The 9,756-nt window shown below is 37.3% G+C and overlaps 1 protein-coding gene across 1 annotated transcript; it reads right to left on the reverse strand.

Annotated features, from left to right (window-relative positions):
- Positions 1-290: 290 nt before the first annotated feature.
- Positions 291-1,244, reverse strand: LOC122201342 (olfactory receptor 5B2-like). Its single transcript, XM_042907213.1, has one exon. It carries the CDS (start codon positions 1,239-1,241, stop codon positions 291-293), a length of 951 nt encoding a protein of 316 aa, XP_042763147.1. The 5' UTR covers positions 1,242-1,244.
- Between the last annotated feature and the right edge of the window lie 8,512 nt (positions 1,245-9,756).

Below are 9,756 nucleotides of genomic sequence, written 5' to 3' on the forward strand. Positions count from 1 at the left end.
TACTCTTTTCTTTCCAAATCACTCAGTAATGACTGAAGCTTTAATTTGTTGAGTTGCTATCATTATTTGCCTCTGGATGGAATGTGCCAACAAAAGCACATACTTCATCATGAAATAAACTTTATTAAAAACCATTACTTTTTTTTTTTGCATTTTAGAGGGTTGGACTTATTCCTCAACAAAAATAAATAATATTAGACCAATATTTTTTCTAATACCCCAAATGTCCTTAACATTTGAGTCGTGGCATGGAGTAAATCTAATAAGGATTTAATAGCTTTCTGTGGATTCTACTTCATTAAGACAAAACCTAGAGAAAAATTTGCCTTTTTAACAACCTTTTTGAATGCATTCTTGACCTCTTTGTTCCTCAGGCTATAGACCACAGGGTTCAGCATGGGGATGAGCACAGTGTAGAACACGGATGCGATTTTGTCTGTGTCCATGGAACGGCTGGAACTTGGCTGTAAGTACATGATGATGACTGTCCCATAAAATATGGAAACTGTAATGAGGTGAGACACACAGGTGGATAAAGCCTTCTGGTATCCCTCACCTGAGTGTATCTTCAGAATGGTAGTAAATATGAACAGGTAGGAAATAAAGATAACAAAAAGTGCAAAAAAGACATTGAAGCTTGAGATAAAAACAAGAATCAGCTCACTTTTGTGTTTATCAGAGCACGTCAAAGTCATGACAGCTGGAATATCACAGAAAAAGTGATGAACCACACTGGACACACAGAAAGAGAGACTAAAGGTGTCTCCAATGTTTATAGAGGCATTTAAGACACCACAGGCATACGAGCCTATGGCCAGACGAGCACACAAACCTGTCGTCATGGTGGTGGTGTAATGGAGGGGTTTGCACACTGCTGCATAGCGGTCATAGGCCATTGAGGCCAAGAGGTAATTTTCCACAGTGGCAAAGACTGCAAAAAAGAACATCTGGGCAGCACATGCATTGTAGGAGATGACTTTGTCTCCCATTAGGAGCCCGGCCATGACCTTGGGAGTGACTGTTGAGGAGTAACAAAAGTCAACCAGAGACAGGTTACTGAGGAAGAAATACATAGGAGTGTGGAGACGAAAGTCCAGCAAGATCAGCACGATCATCCCCAGGTTTCCAATCAGAGTGACGAGGTAGATGAGCGTGAACATTATAAAGAGAGGAAACTGCAGTTCTGGGTTATCAGTTAGTCCCAGCAGGATGAAATCGGTCACGTCTGTACGATTCTTCATGGATGTGATTTGAGAATCACGAGACGCTCTGTGGCAAAGAATGATCAATAAAAAAAAGTTGCACGGAAATTGAAGAGCATGAGCATTATTTTATTATGGCCATACTTTATTTGTGAATATTCTCCATTTCTAAGCATGGGAATGACAAATGTAATTTAGTGATAACTTATCCATAAGAGAATAGACGTTTGTAGAGGAAGGTTCATCACAGATCGTCTTCCCAACTTATTTTTGTATATGAGTAAATTGAGTCACAGGAAAGGGTAAAGAGCTGTCTAAGGCCACATGCCAAGAAATGTTTGAACTCCCAAATCAGATCTTTTGGGTTCACTAATCATTTCCACCTCAATAGTGTTTATGTGTATTTATTCATTTCTCTCCATATCCCCATTAGATTGATTAGTTATTATGCTCATATATATCATAAGTAACTTGGCAACAAAGAGATTGAGTATTCAAGTTTACCTGGTTACTGACAGAGCCGTTCTTTAGACACATTCAGAACGGCTCCCAAACTAAATGTCATCAGTGAATTTGAATTGATTTTAATCTCATTCAATTTACACTTAATCATGGTATCCATTCTTCCAAACTTAATGCTTGGGGTTGCAGAGCAGTGCAATCCACAAATATATGTACATATATGCAGTGAGATTAGTGCAACATTAGAGACACATACAGTCAACAAAGGCAAAAGAAGGTACAGAATTGGGTGTAAAATATTGGCCTCTGGGCTAATGTGTACATGCATTCACACAGAAGAAATCCATTTACCACCTGGGAGACATTGGTCCTAAATGAAGTTTCCTGAGCCTCATTTTATCCATCAGTAAAACGAAGGTGATATTGGAACCTACCTCTGTGTTCCTGTGAGTGTTAGATGAAATAATCAGGACACACAGTTCACGCGATGTGGGTATTCAGCACCATCCCGATGTGCTCTATTCATAATCTTATAATTAGGATGGAACAAGGTGCCAGTGGGTTTTGACATCCGGCACCTTTACTCTGATGTGAGTTTTCTGACACGCTATGCCTACTTAGATTTTTTGTGTCTTCCAGTATTTCTCACTCTGTCCTATATCCCCTGTGTTCGTGGCTTTGTCACGCATTCTGTGTGAAAACCCTCACACACCTCTTTTGTTTAATTTCTCCTTTTGGTCCACATTTTAGTTTGGGTTGAAAGACTCCTACTTTATCCTAGACATATTCTTACAGTCATTAGTGTCAGCATGTAGCTGGATCATATACAGTGAGGGGTGAAAACCCATATATGTGAAGTTGACTCTAGTCTGTAGATTGTTTTTGAGCAAGCACAATGGTTTAAATCCTTTTATTTATACTTGAAGTGCTGAGGGACATCCATTTTCTGGTAACTACTATTTTCCACCATCTTCTTTCTGGCCCCTCTACACATTGCATGTCTGGAATTTAAGGAATTTGTGTTTGTGAACCCATCACTCAATAATAGTATCAAGTTATAATTTCTTGTTTAGCATTTGTCATGTTTTATGATGACTGGAATGCTCTTATTGGGCCCATGTGGATAATCCAGTATAAAATTGTTATCTCAAAATCCTTAACTTTACTCATATGTGCACAATACCTTTTACCATGTAAGAGAACATAAGCACAGATTCCAGGATTAGGATGTGGGCATACAGGGGAGCATTATTCTGACTGCCACAGTGGGGATGAAAAGAATACATAATAGGTAAATTATCTAGGGAGTTAGACACTGTTGAAGCTGAGACACCTTCACAGATCTCGTGGCCAACTTTCTGATTGTGTATAATTATCAACAGAAAGAGGTATTAACTTATTCAGGGTCACATATCTGGAATAAATCTATTCCCAGATCATATTTCTGGGAATTAGTAACAACTTTAACCCAGTGTTTATGTGCCAGTATATCTCACAGATAAAAAATCAGAAACGACAGACAAGTAGGCAGGCAGAGAGACACCAAAGACAGGAATATAGAGGATGGATCAAGAAGGGATAGATGGATGGATGGATGGATGAATGGGTGGATGGATATAGAAGAGGAAAGGTATAAATTGTGTATACACACACACACACACACACACACCCTAATTTACAGTTAAGAAAATGAAGGATTTGGAAGTTACATGCCTTCTTAAAATTCTACATCTAGTCCGAGTTAAGATAAAAACCCATATATCACTGATTTTAATGCCTGTGGCTTGAATCATTGCATTGTTAGATTTTCTAGATGATCCAGTAATAAAAGGGCAGGTTGTAGGGAAATTACAGTAAAACTGGAGTAAGGATCTTGGTAGCTTTATGATGATCCTTCTGGAGTCTGAAGGAGTGTCATTTTGCCCTGTTTGGTTAGTTATCCCTTCAATAACAAGTCAACACATAATAAACAGGAGAAATTTACCACCTACCCAATCTTACCATCTATCATAGTTGCAGTGTAAGCCTCGACAGAAGGTTTTCTTTTTTCTAATGCAAGTGCCTGATTTATGGTTTGATTGCCTAGGTAGCCACCCAGAGAGACACCCACTTCAAAGATGTCTATCTCAGAAAAAAAATGTTTATCTCACATGTTCTACCGACTGAGCCAATCAGGTGATGTCTATCTTGAATAAACACATTGCCAGCCACTAGATAAAGAGTTAGCTTCTCACCTCCCAGACTCCTTGGTTTTAGAGATCTTGGTGGATTTCAATAACCTACCATCCCAGGCCACTTGTTTTTCTCTTACAATGCTTTAAATTTCCTCTTTTATGCTTTAAATTCACCACTCAAGTGTGAACCCCAGATACCTTAGGTGTCCATCCACCACACCAATAAAAGCAGAACCCAGACCTGCTCCCTCTCCCTATCCATGACCTTGCTGTGTGGCCCCAGGAATGCCATGTGGTTTCCAGGATCTGTGAATAATAAACTTTATCTCTTTCAAGTCTCCTGATGGTTACGGCTGAGCAGGTCTTGCAGTCATAATGAGAACCTCAAGAGTCAGTTCAGCCACAAGTCTGGTTGCCAACAGACTTGGACCAGCATAAAACAATAGATTTTTGCTATCTTCTTAAGGAAAGCAGCACGAAATTTCGTAAATACTATCCTACTCTCTGAGGATTAGAATGTTGTGGTTTTTGGTTTGTTTTTTGTTTTTTGTTTTTTGTTTCTTTTTTGCATTTGAATCCTATACTTAAGTCAAGGTTTCAGAAAAAGTGTGCAAACAACTAGATAGGAGCTCAAAAACTCTCAGAGGAGGTAGCTGCCTCGCTGCTTCTGCATCAATTACATTTTTCACTAAAAGCATATATTAAACAGAGAAGCTTACCTTGCTCTTGAAAAAAAATAAAAGACAATCCTGAACTGAGTCTGAAATCAGAAATTCAGACCTAGAAGAATGTGTAAACAATTTTGGAGCATATCTCGGGTATTGGTCCCAAAGTTCCAAGGTACATGGAGAGATGAAGAAAGGATCATAAACATGGAGTTAGGAAGCCCAGGCTCAAGTCTTGCATCTACCGTGGATTTTTCTGTGTATTTAGAAGAGTCATTTACCTTACACAGAGCTCAGTTTCCTTATTTGTGGTATAGACATAATAAAATTACTTGTCCCCCGATTTCACAGAATTTTGTCTGTGAATGAGGGTGGGTCTTTAAGGACCTTAGTAAGGGTTATCCTTTCAACATAAAATAATATAATTATTATCTTAGGGTGTTTCCCCTGGCTGTGGTTGCAGGGTCACTGCCAACACTCAGTTTGGGAAAACACTGGTGTGTGTACTAAAAAGCATTAGCATTCATTTAGATAAATGGTGACCAAAAGAGTCTACACGGAGTCTGGTCCCTTTACAATATTGTCATGTGGAGTCATGATATGATTTCAGGCCCTAATGAATGGGAACCAGGAGAAAATTTGTAGGTGTGAAATTCCTAGGGGACAGGCCCGTATGAGGGCAATCACTTCTATCTAGGGAAGAAGCAATTAAATTGTATACAGGGATATAATTTCTTCTGCTGAGTAGCACATAGATGCATTTGTGGTAATTTTCTTTCCTTCCCCAAATTTTATTAAGCTGTTACTCAGTCCATAACTAGTGGGTTTAATACATTCACATTTTTATATTATTGATATTTATATTAGATTATAAAAACTTACTTTGTTTCTTGTATGCCATCTATTTTATTTTATTTTTTTCCTTTCCATTCTTTTACTTGTAATTAAATTGTAGACTGTTGGAATTTTAGAGATTGATAAATGAAATCCTGTTTTCCTTCTTGGGTTTACAACAAAGCAAAAATATTACACATAGGCCAAAAATATGGAGAGTACATTCAGCTTTAATACTACTAAGGCCATTCAAAAATTTGATTCTGGTATGTAGACAGATGGGTTTCTTTTCCATCCTGAATTACCTTGTAGCCAATGCAGCTGATGTTCTATCCAAATCCCCTAGGCACTCATGTGGCTCCAGAGGTAAACGTTGAGCAATCGAGAAAACAGGTAAAGGTGGCTAAAGGTACAAATATCTAGTTATAAGATAAATAAGTACTAGGGATGTGACATACACCATGATTACTATAATTAACAATACTAATACGTACACTTGAAAGTTTCTAAGATGTTAGATCTTAAAAGTGCTCATCTCAGGATAAAATGTTGTAACTATGTGATGTCATAGATGTTAGTCAAACATCGTTGCCATCATTTCAAATCATTATGTTATATATCTTAAACTTATATAATGTGATTTATCAATTATATCTTAAAAAGCTGGAAAAAACAAAATTTGAAATCACTCAAGGTAACTAACCACTTTAATAGATTGAGGAGAAAGAACACATTAAATTATCTGATTTATTAATTCAGAAAAAGCGTTTAACAAAATCTCCAGTGCCTTCATGATAAAAGCAACCAGAAATCTGATAGAAGTGAACTTCCTCAAAAGTAGAAAGAGTACTAATGAAAAGCCCACAACTAACATCATACTCAAATGTGAAAGAGTGAAATCCTTCCCTGTAACATCACATATTAAGCAAGGATGCCTGCTTTCACTACTTACATTCAAAGTTGTACTGGAAGTTCTATCTAGAGTAATTACATAAGAAAATAAGAGTTAGAAGGCATATAAATTGGAAAGGAAGAAGAAAAGCCATATGATTTTCAGATGATATCTCACGTAGAGAAAATCCAAAAGAATGTACAAGAAACTATTAGCTAACAAACTTATTCACCGAACAAAAATATGTAGTGCTTACATACACTAGCAATAAACAATCCTAGAAGAAAATTAAGGAAAAAATTCCACTTACAATAGCCTCCTTATGTTAAAATACAGAGGAACAATCTTAACCAAGGGTGAAAGTATTATACACTGAGACTACAGAATAAATTGTTGAAATTCAGGAAGGCCTAAGTAGGTGGAAAGACATTCTGTGTTCACGGATTGGGTCATATGATACTGTTTACTGGCAATACTTTCCAAAGTGATCTACAGTTTTGATGTAATCCCTCTCATAATTCTAATGACCACAAGGAGAAAAGCTATTGCGAAAATTCAAATGTAATTTTGAGGGACCATCAACAGCCAAAACAATATTGAGAAGGAAGAACAAAGCGGGAGGACTCATCCTTCTGGATTTCGAAACTAATACAAATCTAAATTAATCAAAGCAATTTGATATTGCCTCAAGGATAGTGACGTGGGTCAAGTGAATAGAATTGAGAGACAAGAAATAAACCCATGTGTCTATTGACAGTTGATTTTTGACAAAAATGCTAAGTTCATTCAATGGCAAAAGAAATCTTCAACAAATGGGCTGGGAGAGCTGGATATCCACATGTAAGAGTGAAGTTGAATCCCTTCTCACAGCATATATAAAACTCAACACAAAATGGTTGATGACTGAAATATGAGAGCTAAAAACATAAAACCATTAGAAAATGTGAGAAAAGTTCCAGACCTTGGATTGGGCAATGGTTTCTTATGTATTACATCAAAAACACAAGCAACAAAAGAAAAAAGAGATAAGATGAACTTCTTCAAAATTACAAACCTTTGTATATCAAAGTGTATTTTCAAGAAAATGAAAAGAACGGTTTAAGAATGGGAGAAAAAAATTTGCAAATCACATGACTGATAGGGCTGTAATATGCAGGCTGCATAAAGGACTCTTACAACTCAACAACAGAGAAACCAATAGACCTGTTGAAAAATTGGCAAAGTCCTTGAACAGACATTTCTCCAAAGAAGATTTACTCAAAGCCAATAAGCACATGGAAGTATGCTCAAAATCATTAGGCATTAGGGAAAAGTAAGTCAAAACCATGAGATACCATTTCACACCCATTAGGATGGTGTGTAAAAGAAAATGGAAACTAACAAATTGTAGCAAGAATGTGGGTAAATAGGAACCCTTGTACGTTGCTGGTGGGAAAGAAAAATGGAACATTTGCTGTGAAAAACAGTTTCATGGTCTTCAAAAGGTAAGCATAGAATTATCGTATAAACCAGCCATTCTGTTCCTAGTAATATCACCCAAGAATGAAAACAGGTCCTCAAATAACACTTGTGCATGAATACAAATATTTCTGCTGCATTATTAACAATTGCCAATAGGTGAAAACCATCCAAATGTCTACCAGTTGAGAATGGATGAAAAGATGTGGTATATATGTACACTGGGGTATTGTTCAGCCATAAAAAGAAATGAAGCATTGATACATGCTACAACACAGATAAGCCTCAAAAACAATGAATTGAGTAAAAGAAGTCAGACATAAAAGATCACTTATTATATGATTCTATTTACATGAGATATCCATAGTAGTTAAATCCATAGGTTATTGGTTCCCAGGGACAGGGGGCCTTCATGGGTACGGGATCTTCTTTGTGAATAAAAAAAAGTCTTTTGGAATTAAATCGAGGTGATGGTTGCAGAACATTGTTAATGTGCTAAATACTACTGAGTTGCACAATTTAAAACAGTAGATTTTTTACGCTAATCTCACATACATTAAAAAAGGCCAGGCAGAGGGAAATTAAACAGACAATAGGAGGAGAAAATAATGTGATCACAAAGGCAGAAACTGATGGAAATACCACTGAGGAATGCTGGCGGTCACCTGCAGATGAAATACACCAGGGACGGAGTCTCCCCTAGAGACTCCCAAGACTGAGATCTTTGTTTCATCCCAGTGAAACTGATTTCCAACAACTGGCCTTCAGAACTGAGAGAAAACAAATGTGTGTGGTTTTAAGGCCCCAGAGTGTGGTCATTTGTTATAGCAACCATAGGAAACTAATATAAAATCTTTATTATCTTTGCTGTGTTCAACCACTGGGTTTTCAATTTAACGTGTTCCTGCAGCATGAGCTAGCATGCTTTGTTGTCTGTGTTCTGTTTTTACAAACAGATGATGAGTTTTTCTGTTCGGTGTCAGTTCCTCTTCTCATGCAGTTGTTCATTCCTTAAAATCTTTTACTGAGCCTCAGCTCTGAACTCTCAAGAGTCTTTGTTAGTGAACAAATCAGAAATTGTTCCCGGCTGCATAGAACTTTTATTCTAATAGAGAAAACAAATGAAAAGAGTAAACACACAAAAATGAATAAACAATATTTTGACCACTGTTACGAAGAAGATGATAGAGATAAATATTGGTGCCCTTTTTTTCCCATGTAAATTTGTTCCTATACAGAATCACATTTCATTAGCTACTCTTGAGCTCTGTGGAATAAACATTAGTCTAGACTCTGAGAATACATATCTAGGTGAGATAACATCTGTGGGCTCAAAAGTCTTGCAATTCAGTGCTACAACTAAACCTATAAAAACAAAGCAATATAATTCGTAACTGTTTTAGTAGTTCTATGGAGAAGGTTGGCATTATAGATGATTGAAAGAGAGATAAGAAAAGGAACAGAAGGGAAAGGATATTGACATGTTTTGAGCAGCTACTCTGTTCCAGGCACTGTGCTACAGTCTGGCTCATTCAGAGCCCGTTTAATAGAAGTCTGTGGGAGAGGCAGTAGTTTCCCCATTAGAAACTCAGAACACTTACATAACTTGCCCTACATCACAAAGTTTGGTTTGGAACGGAATTCACATTGGATTTGTTCTCTCTCCGAAACGTGTGCTAAGTTGGCGTTAGCCATTTTGGTTATGATTTGGAGGCTGGTGAGTTTTCAAAAGAAATCATTGTAGAATCAGGATATGCTGGAGAAATTTGATAGTTTTCCCAGCATAAATCCTCCCCACCCCCACAACATCGTCCAGATGATCTTATGGGAAGCTCTCTGAATCTGTTAGGGTCAATAATACTAGCTGCCTAGCAAGCAAACTGCAAACAGCAGTGACATGACCATAGAGGTCTTTCGTGCTTGCATATTGTTCCATTAGTTGTTCTGGGGGAATCTCTACAGAGATTCAGTTGACCCTGATTCTTTCCATTATTAATTTTGTCATCTCTTGTGGTCTGAATCCTCTCCACCCAGCTGGTGACAAAGAAAAAGAATGAACAGGACATCAC

The sequence above is a fragment of the Panthera leo genome, chromosome D1 (genome assembly GCF_018350215.1).
Source record: "Panthera leo isolate Ple1 chromosome D1, P.leo_Ple1_pat1.1, whole genome shotgun sequence".
NCBI classification, from domain to species: domain Eukaryota; kingdom Metazoa; phylum Chordata; class Mammalia; order Carnivora; family Felidae; genus Panthera; species Panthera leo.